Genomic DNA, 20511 nt, shown 5'->3' on the forward strand with positions numbered 1-20511 from the left:
TGCATTTGGAAAGGCAAGGACTGATTAGGGATAGTCAACATGGCATTGTGTGGGGGAAATCATGTCCACAAATTTGATTGAGTTTTTTGAAGAAGTAACAAAGAGGTTTGATGAGGGCAGAGCAGTAGATGTGATCTATATGGACTTCAGTAAGGTGTACAACTAGGTTCCCCATGGGAGACTGATTAGCAAGGTTACATCTCATGGAATACAGGGAGAACTAGCCATTTGGATACAGAACTGGCTCAAAGTAGAAGACAGAGGGTGGTGGTGGAGGGTTGTTTTTCAGACTGGAGGCCTGTGACCAGTGGAGTGCCATAAGGATTGGTGCTGGGTCTTCTACTTTTTGTCATTTACATAAATGATTTGGATGTGAACTTAAGAGGTATAGTTAGTAAATTTGGAGATGACACCAAAATTGGAGGTGTAGTGGACAGTGAAGAAGGTTATGACGAGATCTCGATCAGATGGGCCAATGGGCTGAAAAGTGGCAGATGGAGTTTAATTTAGATAAATGTGAGGTGCTGCATTTTGGGAAAGCAAATCTTAGTAGGACTGATACACTTAATGGTAAGATCCTAGGGAGTGTTACTGAACAAAAAAACCTTGGACTGCAGGTTCATAGCTCCTTGAAAGTGGAGTCGCAGATAGATAGGATAGTGAAGAAGGCGTTTGGTATGCTTTCCTTTATTGGTCAGAGTATTGAGTACAGGAGTTGGGAGGTCATGTTGCGGCTGTACAGGACATTGCTTAGGCCACTGTTGGAATATTGCTTGCAATTCTGGTCTCCTTCCTATCAGAAAGATGTTAAACTTGAAAGGATTCAGAAAAGATTTACAAGGACATTGCCAGGGTTGGAGGATTTGAGCTATAGGGAGGGGTTGAATAGGCTTGGGCTGTTTTCCCTGGAGCATCAGAGGCTGAGGGAAGACTTTAGAGAAGTTTATAAAATCATGAGGGGCATGGATAGGATAAATAGCCAAAGTCTTTCCCTGGGGTGGTGGAGTCCATAACTAGAGGGCATAGGTTTAGGGTGAGAGGGTAAGATATAAAAGAGACCTAAAGGGCAACATTTTCACGCAGAGTGTGACAAATGTATGGAATGAGCTGCCAGAGGAAGTGGTGGAGGCTGGTACAATTGCAACATTTAAAATGCATCTGGATGGGTATATGAATTGGAAGGGTTTGGAGGGATGTGTGGCAGTTGGGACTAGATTGGGTTAGGATATCTGGTCGGTATGGGCAAGTTGGACCGAAGGGTCTGTTTCCATGCTGTACATCTCTATGACTACCCACCATACTCTCAAACTTGGTGTCATCCGCAGAAATATTTGCCCATGTCTTCTATCTTCTCATCAAAATAATTTATTTAAATTACAAACAAAAGTGGACCCAGCATCGATCCCTGTGGAACACTGCTGGCAAGACCCCCAGTCTGAAAAACAACCCTCCACCACCACTCTCTGTCTCCTGCCATGAAGCCAATTTTGTACCAAACTGGCAAGCTTACCTTGAATTCCATTTACTAAATAATCTACCATACGGAACGTCATTAAAGGTTTTACTGAAGTCCAAGTAAGAAATGTCTACTGCTTTGCCCAAATGAAACTTCTTGGTTATTTCCTCAAAAAACACAGTCAAGTTTGTGAGGCAGTATCTCCCTAATGCAAAACCATGCTGACTATTCCTAATCATTGCCTCTCCAAATGCTTGCCTGTCATTTTTGTACCACATCCATCAAATAAAATGACACAGCTGAAAACTTAAATAAAACATTTATTTTAGAAAAAGATACATACTTGCTTGATTTTAGTAATGTTTATACCTACGTAACATACAGAATTACCTGGTCCTGGGTTCCCATATGAATTAAATAGAAGTTGATTATTTAAATGATACAATTGCTAGTTCTAAAGAGAAATGTGCACTGGAATTGTTCCAATCTTAATGGGGGCTGAGGCTGACACTGTGACATGGTACGCTGGGATGGGAATTGTAACATGCAGCTGATATGAGATTGAAATAATCTTACACCTCGACATGTCGCTAATAAACATTGGTTTAGGCAGCTGTAAGGATCCGAGGATCTTTGTAACTTCTCTTGGTGGAGCCTCGATCACTGCCTCCATCTTCTTAACTTCGCTATTCTCAATGAACTCTCGGTAATGGTCGCACAGTGCTTCCTGAACAAACGCCTTGTACTTGATCTCAGCTGCAATGGAGTAACAGATTATCCGGAGAACCCTCATTGTTCGGTTGTCGATTTCAGATGTGATGATGATGTCTTCACCAGGGACGAACCCACTCTTGTCCACTGTTACGTTCATAGAAATCCCCGGCATCTTCCAGCACCAGTATGAAATTTCTTTCTCAGCTGTCAACTTCAGAGGAAGCTGGAGACAGAAGGAATAAATGGGATCACTGACACTGTTGAAAAATAGAACAATACAGCTTTAAATATGAAATGAAAAATGCCGGAGGATCACAGCAGGTCAGTTTAGAGTCATAGAGATGTACAGCACGGCAGCAGAACCTTCGGTCCAATTTGTCCATGCCAACCAGATATTCTAACCTAATCTCGTCCCATTTGCCAGCACTTGTCCCACATCCCTCTAAACCCTTCCTATTCCTATACCCATCCAGATGCCTTTAAATGTTGTAACTGTACCAGCCTCCACCACTTCTTCTGGCAGCTCATTCCATACGCGTACCACCCTCTGCGTGAAAACGTTGCCCCTTAGGTCTCTTTTAATTTTTTCCCCTTTCACCCTAAACCTCTGCCCTCTAGTTCTGGACTCACCCCACCCCAGGGAAAAGCCCTTGTCTATTTACCCTCTCTATGCCCTTCATGATTTCAGAAACTTTTGTAAGGTCATGCCTCAGCCACACTCAAGGGAAAACAGCCCCAGCCTATGCAGCCTCTCTCTATAGCTCAAATCCTCCAACCCTGGCAACACCCTTGTAAATATTTTCTGAATAGGGTTAGCTGAAGTGCAATTGATGACATTCATGTGAAGCATAAAAACCAGCTTGGACCAGTTGAGCCAAATTGCCTGTTTCTGTGGCATTGGTCTTTATGCTGTAAGATTACATTGCTTGAGGTACACGTTTTCTCTGAAGCGTCGGAGGGTGAGGGGTGACCTTATAGATGTTTACAAAATTATGAGGGGCATGGATAGGGTAAATAAGCAAAGTCTTTTCCCTGGGGTCAGGGAGTCCAGTACTAGAGGGCATAGGTTTAGGGTAAGAAGGGAAAGAAATAAAAGAGACCTACAGGGCAACTTTTTCACACAGAGGGTGGTACGTGTATGGAATGAGCTGCCAGAGGAAGTGGTGGAGGCTGGTACAATTGCAACATTTAAGAGGCATTTGGATGGGTATATGAATAGGAAGGGTTTGGAGGGATATGGACCGGGTGCTGGCAGGTGGGACTAGATTGGGTTGGGATATCTGGTTGGCGTGGACAGGTTGGACTGAAGGATTTGTTTCCGTGCTGTACATCTCTATGACTCTTTTCCACATCAAATTGTCTTTTCTCTTTGCTGGTGTTGAATGTCAATTTTTGTTCAATTCGAAGTCAATTCTAGAGATTTGAGCACAAAATAGAAGCCTGGTTTTTACACTCCAGTTGCAGAGAAGGTGAATGAATCTTATAAAATGCAGTTACTGGCACTCCCAGACACATACCCTAACCCACTTTACAAAGGGCAGTGGCGATATTAAATGGCTGACATGCTGAAGTCTACTGAGGCACTTAAAGTGGTCAGTTAATGGACACACTTTTTCCCCTTGGCTATTTGGCCACAAGCAGGGTGAGTATCATGCCAAGTGGGAATCCAGCAGATATAGTTGGGTGGACTTGTTTCAAACAAGAGGGTGATTGAGGAATCTCCTTTTGAAGAGGTCCCCTGTGCGCATGGGATACACATCCCTCTCACCCCCTTTAAACCAGCCCCATCATGTCCCACACCCGGTACTGCACACCTCGCTTACCCTGACTACGGCCTGCAGCCAGGGCCTGGCTTCCATAACTTTTGTCTTCTTTGTGGCACTGTTTGCAGTCCCAGCAGTGGCCACTACTTTAACATGGCGCTGCTGCTACAATCGACTGACAGCTCACTTATACAGGATATACTATATTTGTCCAGGCAGGGGTGGAGATTTCACATTGAACAAGTTAATGATCCGCTGAGTGTAAAATGACTCCAGGATTGGTGTTGATTTTTTTTTAAGTCTCAGAGTGGGGACAAGGACCATTGTACCCATAAAACCAATCCACAGATTACTCTTTGGGGCGACACGGTGGCTTACAGCACCAGGGACCTGGGTTCAATTCCAGCCTCAGGTAACTGTCTGTGTGATGTTTGGACAGTCTCACTGTTCTGTGTGGGTTTCCTCTGGGTGCTCCAGTTCCCTCCCACAATCCAAAGATGTGCAGGTCAGGTGAATTGTCCATGCTAAATTTCCCATAGCCTTAGGCGCATAACTTAGGGGAAATGGGTCTGAGTGGGTTACTCTTCAGAGGGTCAGTGTTGACTTGTTGAGCCGAATGCCTGTTTTCCGCACAGTCATGGAATCGTTACGATACAGAAGGAGGTCATTTGACTCATCGTGCTTGTACTGGCTGTCTAAAGGAATAACTTAAATTGTACCTCTCCCCAGCCTTTCCCCTGCAGCACTGTATATTTTCCCTTTTCAGGTAATGATACCATTTTCTGTTGAAAACTTTAATTTTACCTGGAGGGCACTGATTGAACACGCGTTTAATCAGTACGCTCCAGAGCCTTCCCATTCCCTGTGTGTAAAACGTTTTTTCAGAATGTTGCCTTTGCCTCTATTGCTAGCTAGCTTAAATTCGTGCCCTCTCGTTCTTCATCCTTCCATCTCCTCACCAACTCTCTATAAATGCTTCATGAGTTTGAATACCTCCATCAGATCTCCTCTTAATCTTCTCTTAAGGAGGGCTTACGTCCAGTTTCTCTACTCGATGGACAACTTTTCCGGACTCTAAAATCTATTTACATAACTGAACTTCTTCAACGCTGGAATCATTCTCTTGAATTTTTTCTCCACTCTCTCATGCCTTCACAGCCTTCCTGAAATGTAGTGTCTAGAAATGGTCTCAGTACTCAGGTGAGGTTGATCCAGTTATGTTTAATGTTATTTCCCTGCTTTTGTCCACTGTGTCTCATTTATCAAACCCATTATCCCTTATGTTTAGTTAACTATTTGCTTCACCTGTCCTTCCCATTTCACAGGTTTCTGTATAGACATCCAGGTCCCTCAGTTCCCGAAAGTCCCCCAACGCCTTTAGAATTGTACCTTCTTTTTACTAACTTCAATCAGATCATTGCACACTTCTCTGAATTAAGTTTTAACTTCCACCAATCTATCCATTCCAGCAGTTTATGTAAACTTTACTTCTACCTGCTGAAGTTCTACTGACACCCTCCTAGGTGACAATATTTATAAGTTCTGTATCATCGCAAAATGTTGATACTGTTCCCTGTTCATCAAGGTCTAGGTCATAATGAAGAGCAGGAAAAACAGAGATCCTAACATTGACCCCTGGAAAGCACCAATATAAACCTTACTCTAATCTGAAAAGCAACTCTTTACCGTGAGGCAATTTCATATCTGTTCTGATTTTTTTGTTATTACTCCATGAGCTCTAACTTTGCTGACAAGTCGGTTGTGCTACGCCATTTGGAAACCTGTCTATACCACATATTATCCTCATCAACCCTTTCTGTTCACTTGTCAAAAAAAACGCAATAGCATAGCTAAACATAATTTGGCCTTAAGAAGTCCAAGTGATGGGAGTGTTTTGTTAGCTCTCCAGTTTATTGGAGATAGTGTGGACTGGAGCTACTGAACAGTCAGAGTCGATAAAGGGTGGAGCTGGAAAAAGCACAGCAGGTCAAGCAGTATCAATTTATCCTTTATTACACTATTAGCTCATTCTAGAATGTGTCATAACTAGTAGCTACCTTGTTACTGGGATCGAGATTAAGGTTGAATGTTTCCTGTATCTTCAAGATCTTCTCCACCTGTGCTAGAGTTCCCCCAACTGCAGTGCAGAACGCCCGTATGAAATATCGGATTTTCCCATGACTGCCACTAAAGGTAGATGGGAGGGCATCTTCTAGTTTGTAGCTGAACTGGAAAACATGGGGGCCAGCTTCCAGGGCTTGTTCCAATCCCTCAGCATCATGATCTATGGAGAAAAAAGTTGGATATTGTGATTATTGAGTGTATTTTAGGTAAAAGCTGGCTCTCGGAGATAAGAGTTATGTTTGTACAGCACTTTTTATGATCTCAGAACATCCCGAAGTACTTTATTGCAAATGAAGCAATTTTAATTTCAGTTGCTTTGGTACTGTAGGAAACATGGCAGTCATTTATTGCACAGCAAGCTCTCATGTTTATGTAATAAGTGGACAGATAATCTGTTGGTGATGTTGGTTGAGGAATAAATTGATAAATATTGACCAGGATGTTAGAGAAAGAACCCAGCTCTCTTTGAATTAATGCCTTTGGATTTTTTATGTTAATCTGAGAGATGTGAGGCGGTATTTTCATCACCAAAGCATGTAGCTTGGTGTCACACACCTCAGTTTAAAGGGCTTTTGTTACACCAATTTTCACTCCTGTGGGGTGGGTTTTGCTGAGGCTGAATAGAGTTAGGACCATTGACTCGAAAGTAGATAGTGGACAGTACTCCCAATCTACCTGACAGTGAAAAAATCTCCCTTTCATGAAACTTACAATCCATTCAAATCTTTTAACACTCTCAAGTGGGTAGTCTTTATATCAAAGATAGTTACTCCTTTAACATAGGACAAAGAACTATGGATGGTAGAGATCTGAAACAAAAACAAATTGTTGGTGAAATCAAGTCTGTGAGCATCTATGGAGATTCAGAGAGCAGGAGTGACAAGTCAAGGAGTGGATGCAAACTCTTGGAGTGTGGATCAGCAGAGTTAATGTTTTGAGTCTGGTGACGTCATCAGAACTTAGTACTTTATTAGCCTCTTTAAACTGTCAATACATTATTTCAATATCTCCTGCTTAGATAATTGTATCTTTTGAAACACTATTAATCATTCCAAGATGACATAATTGTTCTTGGAGAATGTCAAAGACCTCTGTTTAAATTGTGGAGTGGGTAGTCATGTTTCATTTTTTTCATCTGTTCTAGATGGCTACTTAGCCAAAGGGATTTCAGCAGATCATCATTTCTTTAACTCTGACTGATAGCTTAGCCTCTTTTGTGTTCCGGGTTTGAGGAGCTGGGGATGGGGATCATGTCACTTGAACAAATCTGATCCACACCCCAAGAGTTTGCATCCACTCCTTGACTTGTCACTCCTGCACTCTGAATCTCCAGCATCTGCAGTCCTCACTTTGTCCACTGTGAATTAATAAACAAACTCAGTACTAAATTCAAATAGCCCTGCTTTGCTTGAATCTCTCCTGAGAATCATTCCCCGCACACGTTCAATTTAGCAAGAATTACTGATAGCTGTTTGATATAGAGGGCAGGATTTCTGCATTTGCCTTCTGATCCCCAATGATCAAGGTCTGTAGTCTTCCTGACTTCAGGAAGGTCTGTCCTGTGGCCTCTGTTTAACATGTTATCCAAAATGCCACATCTCCTACATTGCACGATTCCCAGAATGCTGCACCAGATTTCATGCTCAATAGGTTAAACCTGAGCCATCGCCCCATGACCGAAAACTTTAAATCTCCCTCCCACTCCGCCAGGGACATGCAGGTGCTGGGCCTCCTCCATCACCAAACTCTAACCACTCACTCCTGGAGGAAGAATGCCTCACCTTTTGTCTTGGGACCCTCCAACCACACAGGATTAATGTGGATTTCACCAGTTTCCTCATTTTCTCTCCATTCCACCTTATTCCAGATCCAATCTTTCAACTCAGCACTGCCCTGAATATCTGTCCTACCTGTCCATCTTTCTTCCCACCTCTCTGCTCCATACTCCTCTCTGATTACCCCCACCTTCATCTACCTATCTCACTCTCAGCTATTTTACCCCAGCCCTAACCCCCTCCCTTTTATCTCTCTACCCCTTGGTCCACAAGCCTCATTCCGGATGAAGGGCTTATGCCCAAAATGTCGATTCTCCTGCTCCTCGGATGCTGCCTGACCTGCTGTGCTTTTCCAGCGCCACACTCTCAACTCGATTAAGAGTGTTAGCACTGAGTCACAGCTGACAATATACTCAGGTCTCATTAATACCTCGTTTGAGAGTTTAAAACAGTGAAGACTTTGTAAGGTGGTTAGCACAGCATCGGGAGTTGACATTGTTATTTTAATTGAAAAATCAATTAAAATTCTGCCCATAACACTGGGCAGAACCAAAACCGAAAGTGATTGAGTTATAAAAGTTGAAAACATAGAGACCAAGGGAGGAGGCCAGCCAAGATGAAAGAGAATAGAGGGAGGGAGTAATCATCTAATACAAATACCAAAGCACTCTCGGAATTTAGATTGACATCACAATATTTAATCAGGTGGAATTTGGAGGGCGGGCAGATGGGGTGGGTGAAAAAAAAGTAATTTCTTCCTTTTGGAAATTCAGAAAGCCTGGAGGTGAGCTGCTGAATGACTTCAGGGCTGGAGCAGTGAACACAAGTGTCAGGGAGGGGGTTCGTGGAAACTAAAAATGACATCAGCACAAGGATGGGTGCAGAGAGGATTCTCTTAATGATGTTCTTTTGCATCTCTTTAATATATTTCTATTGAAGTTTAGTCAGTCTGATAAATAAAGGCAGAACACACCAGTTCAGTGTAATGCACATCCTGTTCCAGGATGCTGCTCGTCAGTTTCAGCTGTCATCAGCCACAAGAGTCTGTGAACTATGTGGAAAGTATGTTTCTGGGCGCAGTCACACTCTAACGTCAGAGAGTGCTGTAGGAAAGGGGAGGACTGAAACACACCCTGCCTACTGGTGCCAGTGGGAAGGGGCCTCCTGGGGAGTGCAGCTACAGCAATGTGTGGATCAGCTATACAAGCAAAGGAAAATGTTTGGGACAGCAACTTTTAACAGGAGATTTTGTGGTTAGAGAAACTGACCTGTCTTTCGACAGCAGCAGACATGAACCCATGTTGACATACTGCCTCACAGTTAAAGATGGAACCCAAGGCTTGCAAAGCTGTCCTGGGGAAGCTTGAAGCCATAGTCCATATCAATACCAACAATATCAGTAGAAAGAGAAAGAAAATCTTGCCAGCTAATTTTTGGGGAGCTAGGAAAGAGACATGCAAGCAGGTCCTTAGAGGTAACAATCTCTGAATTACTCTGTGCCACATGCTAATGAGTGTAAAAATAGGAGGCTGGAGCAGGATAAAGTTGTGCCATTATAAAAGATGAAATATTTAATCTAAAATTGTTTAATGTATCACACTTCCATGGCACTGGACTCCTTTGGCTATTGATTCTGTGATCATGACCTTATTCTCCACACTCACCTGATGAAGGAGCAGTGCTCTGAAAGCTAGTGCTTCCAAATAAACCTGTTGGACTATAACCTGGTGTGGTGTGATTTTTAACTAGATTGAAAGTGTTCAAATAAAACAAAGTGGGAAAGAAAGGAGGGTGACAGAAAAGATTATGGGGAATATTACAGTACTGAACAGAAAAGAAGTTCTGGGAGGTATTAAAAAATCTTTGGTGATAGGGTTAAGAAACATTTGAAGTGTCCATATACCACTGACATGATCTGTTATGGGAAAAATAATAGGGAAGCATCTTTCCGAGGAAATTACAGAGGTATTATAAAGTTATAATAATGGGAAATGTTAATATAAACTGGAATATTAACATGAAAAAGGACAGAGTGATTAAAGAAGTGTATTTAAGATGATCATATTATTGTTATGCTCTGGCCCAGTGAGGAAGGATGCATTGTGGGATCTGGTCTGGTTCTAGAGAATGAGGCAGGTTGGGGATTAATCAGGATACATTTAGGGAACAGTGATCATTGAATAATGTGATTTAGCTTATTTATAGAAATAAAAATGGACAATCTAGAGTTAAAATAAGTGGCTTCATTTTAAGTGGCTCCATGGTTAGCAATGTTGCCCCACGGCACCAGGGACCTGGGTTCAATTCCACCCTCGGGCGACTGCCTGTGAGGAGTTTGCACGTTCTTCCGGGTCTGTGCAGGTGCCCTCGGGGTGCTCCTCCCATAGTCCAAAGATGTGCAGGTTAGCTGGATTGATAATGCTAACTTGCCCACAGTGTCCAGAGATATGCTGCCTGATGGGTTTGCCATGAGAAATGTAGGGTTATGGTGATGGGTGGGTCTGGGTGGGATACACTTCAGAAGGGCAGTGTGGACTCGATGGGTCAAATGGCCTGCTTCCATACTTTAGGGATTCTATGATTTAACAAAGGACCTTTAACTCAGGTAACAGTACTTGGAGACTACAATTAATTAAATCCTGAACACATGGTAAAACATGTTGGCAGTAGAAAAGGTAAATTCAGACATCAAATGCAATTCAAGTGAACCTCATGGTCAAGAAGGAAATAAAGAACATTCTTCAATATCTCCAGGATGTCAGGGAATATCACGGGGACTGTAGAAGTATGGAAAAGAGACCTGGAGATCAGAGAGCAAGTAGCAGATGAAATTTAATGTTGCAAAGTGTGAAGTGATAAATATAGCTAGGCAGAACAAGAAGAGGCAATATTACATTTTAAAACTACAGTAATATGCAAAGGGACTTGTGGGATTACATGAATACATCATTGGTGACTGAGTATATTGACAATGTGGTTAAAATGCATAGAGATCCTGGGTTTTTAAAATAGAGGTTTTGATTGTATAAGCACATGAGTTATGATAAACCTTTGTAAAATACTCATTGGCCTTCAAATGGAGTACTGTGTCCAATTCTAGATACTGCATATAAGAAAAATGTAAAGGCGTTTGTGAAGATGCAGGAAAGACTTGAGAATGGTTTCAAAACAAGAAACTTCAACTGTGAAAGTAAATTATAGAAGCTGGGTTTGTTCTCTGTAGAAAAGCATTTCAAGAAATTTGATCGAAATATTCAAAGCCATAGTAATTATGTCAGAATAGATAGGGAATGCCTGTTCCAAAGGTTGGAAAGGTCAAGAACCATAAAATATCAACTTAAGGTAATTGACTAAAGAAAACCCTGCAATATAAGAAAAATATTTTTATGAAGCAAATGTTTCGGAACTGTAATGATTGCTTGAGACTCTAGTATGTGGGTTTTCAATATAGAATTCGATCAGCAACTTAGGGGAAATCATGTTTCAGGGCTTCATTAGGGAATGAGCTGGGCATTGTGTTTCATTGAATGGCTCTTGCAGAAAGCCAACAATGGTACAACGGGCCAAATAGCCTCTCTGTCATTATTGATGTACCTCTATATGTTTTGTAAGAGGACAGGATGCCATTGAGCCAATTTAGACAATTGAAAATATGTCAGAGTTAAGTTAATAAACACTTCAAATTGACAAGATGAAATAAAACTGGTGTCATTCCCCACTTTTCCCCAAATAATGACTTAGTATAAACATGTAGATAGAGCAGATGAATGCATGGCTGAGGAGCTGATGTATGGGAGAAGGATTCACATTTTTAGATCATTGGAATCTCTTTTGGGGTAGAAGTGACCTGTACAAGAAGGACGGATTGCACCTAAATTGGAAGAGGACTAATACTGGCAGGGAAATTTGCAAGAACTGCTTGGGAGGATTTAAACTAGTAAGGTGGGGTGGGGGGAGGGTGGTGGGACCCAGGGAGATAGTGAGGAAAGAGATCGATCTGAGACGGGTACAGCTGAGAACAGAAGTGAGTCAAACAGTCAGGGCAGGCAGGGACAAGGTAGGACTAATAAATTAGACTGCATTTATTTCAATGCAAGAGACCTAACAGGGAAGGCAGATGAACTCAGGGCATGGTTAGGAACATGGGACTGGGATATCATAGCAATTACAGAAACATGGCTCAGGGATGGGCAGGACTGGCAGCTTAATGTTCCAGGATACAAATGCTACAGGAAGGATAGAAAGGGAGGCAAGAGAGGAGGGGGAGTGGCATTTTTGATAAGGGATAGCATTACATCTGTGCTAAGGGAGGATATTCCTGGAAATACATCCAAGTAAGTTATTTGGGTGGAACTGAGAAATAAGAAAGGGATGATCACCTTATTGGGATTGTATTATAGACCCCCTAATAGTCAGAGGGAAATTGAGAAACAAACTTGTAAGGAGATCTCAGCTATCTGTAAGAATAATAGGGTAGTTATGGTAGGGGATTTTAACATTCCAAACATTGACTGGGACTGCCATAGTGTTAGGTTTAGATGGAGAGGAATTTCTTAAGTGCGTACAAGACAATTTTCTGATTCAGTGTGTGGATGTACCTACTAGAGAAGGTGCAAAACCTGACCTACTCTTGGGAAATAAGGCAGGGCAGGTGACTGAGGTGTCAGTGGGGGAACACTTTGGGGCCAGCAACCATAATTCTATTCGTTTTAAAATAGTGATGGAAAAGGATAGACCAAATCTAAAAGTTGAAGTTCTAAGTTGGAGAAAGGCCAATTATGACGGTATTAGGCAAGAACTTTCGAAAGCTGATTGGAAGCAGATGTTCGCTGGTAAAGGGACGGCTGGAAAATGGGAAGCCTTCAGAAATGAGATAACGAGAATCCAGAGAAAGTATATTCCTGTAAGGATGAAAGGAAAGGCTGGTAGGTATAGGGAATGCTGGATGACTAAAGAAATTGAGGATTAGTGGTGCTGGAAGAGCACAGCAGTTCAGGCAGCATCCAACGAGCAGCGAAATCCGCTGCTCGTTGGATGCTGCCTGAACTGCTGTGCTCTTCCAGCACCACTAATCCAGTATTTGGTTTTCAGCATCTGCAGTCATTGTTTTTACCTTAAAGAAATTGAGGGTTTGGTTAAGAAAAAGAAGGAAGCATATGTCAGGTATAGACAGGATAGATCGAGTGAATCCTTAGAAGAGTATAAAGGAAGTAGGAGTATACTTAAGAGGGAAATCAGGAAGGCAAAATGGGGACATGAGATAGCTTTGGCAAATAGAATTAAGGAGAATCCAAAGGGATTTTACAAATATATTAAGGACAAAAGGGTAACTAGGGAGAGAATAGGGCCCCTCAAAGATCAGCAAGGCAGCCTTTGTGTGGAGCCACAGAAAATGGAGGAGATACTAAATGAATATTTTGTATCAGTATTTACTGTGGAAAAGGATATGGAAGATATAGACTGTAGGGAAATAGATGGTGACATCTTGCAAAATGTCCAGATTACAGAGGAGGAAGTGCTGGATGTCTTGAAACGGTTAAAGGTGGATAAATCCCCAGGACCAGATCAGGTGTACCCGAGAACTCTGTGGGAAGCTAGAGAAGTGATTGCTGGGCCTCTTGCTGAGATATTTGTCTCATCGACAGTCACAGGTGAGGTGCCGGAAGACTGGAGGTTTGCAAACGTGGTGCCACTGTTTAAGAAGGGTGGTAAAGACAAGCCAGGGAACTATAGACCGATGAGCCTGACATTGGTGGTGGGCAAGTTGTTGGAGGGAATCCTGAGGGACAGGATGTACATGTATTTGGAAAGGCAAGGACTGATTAGAGATAGTCAACATGGCTTTGTGCGTGGGAAATCATGTTCACAAACTTGATTGAGTTTTTTGAAGAAGTAACAAAGAAGATTGATGAGGGCAGAGCAGTAGATGTGATCTATATGGACTTCAGTAAGGCGTTCGACAAGGTTCCCCATGGGAGACTGATTAGCAAGGTTAGATCTCATGGAATACAGGAAGAACTAGCCATTTGGATACAGAACTGGCTCAAAGGTAGAAGACAGAGGGTGGTGGTGGAGGGATGTTTTTCAGACAAGATTTACATGGATGTTGCCAGAGTTGGAGGATTTGAGCTACAGGGAGAGGATGAGCAGGCTGGGGCTGTTTTCCCTGGAGCATCGGAGGCTGAGGGGTGACCATATAGAGGTTTACAAAGTTATGAGGGACATGGATAGGATAAATAGACAAAGTCTTTTCCCTGGGGTCAGGGAGTCCAGAACCAGAGGGCACAGGTTTAGGGTGAGAGGGGAAAGATATAAAAAAGACCTAAGGGGCAACTTTTTCATGCAGAGGGTGGTACGTGTATGGAATGAAGTGCCAGAGGATGTGGTGGAGGCTGGTACAATTGCAACATTTAAGAGGCATTTGGATGGGTATATAAATAGGAGGGTTATGGGCCAGGTGCTGGCAGGTGGGACCAGATTGGGTTGGGATATCTGGTCGGCATGGACAGGTTGGACCGAATGGTCTGTTTCCATGCTGTACATCTCCGTGACTCTATGTGCAATCACCCAAATTACACGAGAGAAACATTTTCCTTTTGGAAGTCTCTTGCTCCCCCTACTGTCAACATCCTGGTGGTTACCATTGAACATGCGTTGAATTGGAGTAACCATAAATATTGTTGTAATTCAGCTGCAAGGAATCCTGCAGGGCCAAACTCATATTCTGACAGCATATACAAGACAAAGGTCAGGAATGATGTGGAGGTGCTGATGTTGGACTGGGGTGGACAAAGTTAAAAATCACACGACACCTGGTTATAGTCCAGCAGGTGTATTTGGATGCACTAGCTTTCGGAGCACTGCTCCTTCATCAGGTAGCTGTGGAGCAGGATCATAAGACACAGACTTTATCGCAAAAAAATTACAGTGTGATGCAACTGAAACGATATATTGAACAAACCTAGATTGCTGTTAAGTCTTTCATTTTTTAGAATGGGTTGCAGGTTTCAGTTCATTAATATGTAAACCCTGAACTTCTTTTAAGTCACATTCTCAAGATAACTTACAATTTTTATTTAAAAAGTGACATCTCAGCTCAGACAATGCAATAAAGATGTGAGCTTAAGAGTCTGTTTGTATCCCAATCTTGAGTCTGACTGGTTCTATTTGAAAAAAATTCTTTTTGAGATTAGATTCCTTACAGTGTGGAAACAGGCCCAACCAGTCCACACTGACTCTCCAGAGAGAAACCCACCCAGACCCATTTCCTGCTGGCTAAGGCACCTACCACTATGGGCAATTCACCTGACCTGCACATCTTTGTGACTGTGGGAGGAAACAGGAGCACCCGGAGGAAACCCACTCAGACGCGGGGAGAATGTGCAAACTCCACACAGACAGTCACCTGAGGCTGGAATCAAACCTGGGACCCTGGCACTGTGAGCCACTGTGCCACCCCTAATATATTGAAGCTGGAATAGTTATGTGAAAACTATTTACATTACCACACCAACATGACTTGGAAACAAATACATGTTGCTAGGTCTTCTAAATGTTACTTCCCTGACAAGGAATCAAACCCAGGGCTGCTGCAGTGAATTTATAAAATGTTATACGGATTGACTACCTGCATTGACTGCAGATTGTGCGCTTTTTGAGCAAAATAAAATGTATCTGCAACTACATTCTGGAAATGCAAACTCACCCCATAGAGTAATATGTGTGTCTGTGTGCATGAGAGAGAGAGTGAGAGTGTGCGTGTGAGTGCGCGTGACAGAGAGTGTGTGTGTGTGTGTGTGTGTGTAGTGGGCTCACCTGTGGTATGACATGAACCCAAAGTCCCAGTTGAGACCATCCTGATGGGTACTGAACTTGACTATCAGCCTCTGCTTGGTCACTCTGCATTGTTGTGTATCCCAAAGTCCACCTTGGAGGATGCTCACCTGAAGATCTGAGGCCGAATGTCCCTGAACGCTGAAGTGTTCCCTGACTGGGAGGGAACAACCCTGTCCAATGAATGTTGTGCAGTGTCCACTCATCCATTGTCATAGCGTCTGCTTGGTCTTGCCAATGTACTATGCCTTGGGGCATCTTTGCCTGCAGTGTATGAGATCGACAATGCTGGCCAAGTCAATGAGTACATGCCGCGTATATGATGGGTGATGTCCCCACATGTAATGGTGGTGTCTGTGTCAACGCTCTGACATGTCATGTCCTTGTCATGACAGGGTTGTACGGTGTTGTCCTGAAGGCTGGGCAGTTTGCTGTGAACAATGGTCTGTTTAAGGTTTGGCAGTTGTTTAAAGCTGAGACGTGGAGGTGTTGGGGAGGTCTTGGCGAGGTGCCCATCCTCATCGATAATGTGTTTCAGGCTGCGAAGAACATGGCAGAGTTTCTCCTCTCCTGGGAAGAACTGAACACAGCTACCTGACGAAGCTGCAGCGCTCTGAACGCTAGTTCCAAATAAACCTGATGTTGTGTGATTTTGAACTAAGTCAGGAATGTAATGGAATGCTCCCCCCTTATCTGGGTGAGTGCAGCTCAAACAACAATCAAGGGGCTTGACACCACAAAGCAGCCTGTTTTATTGCCATTGCATCCAAAACCGTTGACTCCCTCCACCATCAATGCAGGATTGCAGCAGTGTGTGCTATCTGTAAGATGCACTGGAGAAATGTAGCAAGGTTCCTTCAACAACACCTTCCAAATTGTCAACCATGACCCGTGAGGAACACGAGAGAGGCAGATACCACCTGCAACTTCTTCTCAAAGCTGCTCACCGTCCAGATTTGGAAAGATATTGCCCTCACAATGTCGGGAACTCCCTCCCAAACTGCACTGGGTATTTCTACAACCCAGCAACTGCAGCAGTTCAAGAACGCAGCTCAATGCATCTTCTCGAGAGCAACAAGAGATTGGCAATAGCTGCTGCTCAGCCAGCAACACCCACGCCCCCGAATGAATTTTTAAAAACTAGCAATTAATATTTGTCCTAATATGCTTAGCATTAAATGAACATCTCTATAGCAAATCCTTTCTTTTCACCGATTCAGGAATTTCATGGAAAAAATACTGTGAGAACTCAGAAGTTAGTCTAATAAAGGAGGAGATCTCTAGGGGGCAGTAATAGGACAGAAGTATTATTTTCAACTCCTGACACATTACAAACGAGAAATTTTCTGCTCTAAATTGAGAATTGAATCCACTACTCATGGCCCTATGTTTTCTCAATTAATCCTTGTCTATCACTCTTAAAATTTCTGTTGCAATCAACTTAGATAATCTTCCTTTGCAACCCCATTGAACCAGCTACCCTCCCTGTGAAGTACTTTCATTTGACTTTTCTATTTATTTATTTTTTTCAGAGCTGCACTACATGAACACCTCCCCCACCCCACAGCTAATGCTTTTGAGTGTGATGAATAGTTTTTTCCAGGATCAGCTAGGCAAGATCTTAAGGATTTTAAATGTGTTAGTAAAGATCTCATCTCACCCTTCAATTAACTGACTTCAAGCATATATTGATGCCATAATGCAACTGCTTTCTAATTCTCAACAACGCAGATGACGCAGGAAATCATTCTTTGCAGTCAAATATGGGGACTGGAAGATTTCAAATAATTCAGTGCATAAATATCATTTTAATGAAAATCAGTAGCAATATGCTCTCTATGAAACATACAGAATATACAGACTTTTATATGTGTCATTTCCAAGAATGTTAACAGAAAATTGAGGAGAAAAACAGATCGGCTCACAATATTTCATCTGAAGAAGAATTTCTTGGGAACTGCCTCTGAGTTGGAAGATGATGGATTTTAGACCTGCTCACTCATAGCACTCTGGTGCTGCACTGTTGCAGGAGTCATTTTTGAATGAGACATTAAATTGAAGCCACATTTACCCTTTAGTATAGCCCTCCTGCTGTACTGGCTAACATTTAGTTCTAACCAACACCTAAGAAAGATTATCCAGGCATTGCATTATTACTGTATCTGGGATTCTGCTGTGATCAAATTGGCTGCCATATTTGTTAAATTACAGCAGTATCTGCACTATAAATTCTTCATTGACCTTAAAGTGCTTTCACATATCCAGAGGTCATCAAAGATATCATATAAATGTACATTTTTCTTTTACATCCAAACCCCATCCTATATTTACGTTGCAAATTTCCGATGCTTACTGAGTTGAAGTGCTGAGATGAGGTGGACATTCTTCAGCCAGAGGGTAGTGAATCATTGTGCAGGAGGGCTGTGGAGGCCAAGTCATTAAGAGTATTTAAGATTGAGTTAGATAGGTTCTTCATTACTAAGAGGATCAAGGGTTATGGGGAGAAGGCAGAAGAATGGGATTGAGAAACATATCATGATCAAATGCTGGCACAGACTCGATAGGCCAAAAAGCCTTATTCTGTTCCTACATCTTTTGGCCTATAATAGCCCTGGCCAAGATTGCAGCTGGCAGGCCTATCAGTGGTTAGGCATAGTGACCAGCCATAGGAGGCTTTCATGTGACAGTTTGGTCTAAGTACCCTGGATTTTCTGACTTCCCCAGCTTTGGGAAGGCACTGGGCTTGCGCTCATTCCCATCACCTAATCAGGGGCACAAACTCCACATCCTCTCATACCGCGCCTAGGTCCATTGCAGCTGCACAACCACATACAGTTTTATTCAGTCCACGTGTTGAGTGCTGGTGAATCCATTTACTTCTGCAACGAAGGACAAAGTAGGAAGCACTTTACACACAAGTAAAAATGTTTCAAATGAGCTGGAGGATTACAAATTAATGATTTACATAGATTTATCTGGTGGTTTGTGAGATATGCTGGGGTTGAAAGAAGACTCAGTGCAGACATATTGGGTCTGTTTTAACCACTTATAGTGCTGCTGAGAATCACATAAAGTAAAATACACCCACATTCCATTTTTCAGTTTGGTGGCTTTAAAGTTGTAGCTGCTGCTTCTCTGGATTATAGTGCCCAGCTCTGGGGGAGGGGGTGTGGTGGGGGTGGCGGGGAGGTGTCTTATGGCATGGTGCAATGTCCCAACCTCTGTCCATGTAATTCAAAGAGTGTGTAATAACATCTCTGAACAGGTTAATTAGAAAATATCTCCAGGCATTTCTCTTCTGGCCTGTTCTGTTCTGTGTCATTCAATGCTGCAATATGTCCTGTTCTTTTTTTAAAGATTAGAATCCCTACAGTGTGGAAACAGGCCATTTGGCCCAACAAGTCCACACTGGCCCTTTGAAAAGTAACCCATCCAGCCCCATTTCCCTCTGATTAATGTACCTAACGCTGTGGGCAATTTAGCATGGCCAATCCACCGGACCTGCACATCGTTGGACTGTGGGAGAAAACGAGAGCACCCACAGGAACTCACGCAGACACTGGGAGAATGTGCAAACTCCACAAAGACAGTCACCCAAGGTGGGAGTTGAACTTCGGTCCCTGGCACTGTGAGGCAGCCGTGCTAACCACTGAGCCACTGTGCCACCCTATCTCTCAAAGTTGTTAATTCTGACTCAGTCAAAGACAATGTCATCTCTGAGGCCAGAAGCTTGTGGGTTTATGAACCGCTTCAGGGATTTGAACAGAACATCTACACTGACAATCCAGGGCAGAACTGAGGGTTTGCTGCACTGTTAACATGCTGTCTTTTCGATGGGACGTTATATTGAAGTCTTACCTGCTTTCTCAGGTGGTTGTGAATGATCCCTTGGCACTACTTGAAGAACAGGGAGGTTCTTCCTAATGTGCTGGCCAGTATTTATTCTGCAACCAACATGACTGAATGATGACTTGGTCATTATTATATTATTGTTTGTGAAAGTTTGATGTGTATAAATTGGCTATTGTTTTTCTCTACATTATAGCAAGTGACAAAATGTCAAGACTTAGTCAGTCAAAAATGGAGCTGGAAAGGCACAGCAGGTCAGGCATCATCGGGGAGCAGGAAACTTAATGTTTCGGGTCAGGATCCTTCATTAGGATTGCCATCTCCACTATTTATCAATTCTGTCTTCCAGCATCAGTAGTCCTCACCATTTCCAAGAGGTACCCATCAGATGTAAAAACCTTGGGGACAAAATGCGGTTTTTCTCTCTGTCCTTCTGCGTACTTTGTCCTTTGATAGTTCTTTCCTTGTATGGCTTTGTTCTGGTGAAACCCTCCAATTTGCCTTATCTGGTCTATCACGATTTTACCTTCTCATCTTCCCAATTATTGCCCTTCTACTCTAACTTCATCATCACATTGAAAATCTCTCCCTACAATCTCATTTGGATAATCTTCCTGAAAACCTAACTCCTCGTTGTGCATTCGACCAGTTCCAACTTCTTTTCTGTCCGTGAAGCACCTCAGAGTACTTTCCTACATTAAAGTTGCTGCGTAAGTGCAAGTATTTATTGTTTCCTTCATCATTTCCTTCAAAATTTTCAGAAATTTGGTTCCCTCGATCTTCATCATTCCTTAATTGTTATCCCATCTCATGTTTGCTCCACAACATAAGGTTCCGCATAATGGAAGCATGTTTTTGGCAGCTTGCATATCACTACAGCCTCACTGCTGTTGGCTCGACTTGGTGCTTTTGTGACCTTTGTTTTCCTGCTTTTGCAACTCTACTCTGTGCTGCTATGACAGTATTGTTGCTTCTCCTGTGCTGTTAGCACTTTGAT

The 20511-nt window shown here is 42.7% G+C and overlaps 1 protein-coding gene across 1 annotated transcript; it reads right to left on the reverse strand.

Annotated features, from left to right (window-relative positions):
• Positions 1-1804: 1804 nt before the first annotated feature.
• LOC140494421 (arrestin domain-containing protein 5-like) lies at positions 1805-19644 on the reverse strand. The gene is made up of 4 exons (XM_072593604.1): positions 19524-19644; positions 5991-6217; positions 3994-4098; positions 1805-2393 (listed from the first exon to the last, which is right to left on the reverse strand). The coding sequence occupies exons 1-4, from the start codon at positions 19642-19644 to the stop codon at positions 1911-1913; spliced, it is 936 nt and encodes a 311-aa protein (XP_072449705.1). The 3' UTR covers positions 1805-1910.
• Positions 19645-20511: the final 867 nt, after the last annotated feature.

This window comes from Chiloscyllium punctatum, chromosome 24 (genome assembly GCF_047496795.1).
Source record: "Chiloscyllium punctatum isolate Juve2018m chromosome 24, sChiPun1.3, whole genome shotgun sequence".
NCBI classification, from domain to species: domain Eukaryota; kingdom Metazoa; phylum Chordata; class Chondrichthyes; order Orectolobiformes; family Hemiscylliidae; genus Chiloscyllium; species Chiloscyllium punctatum.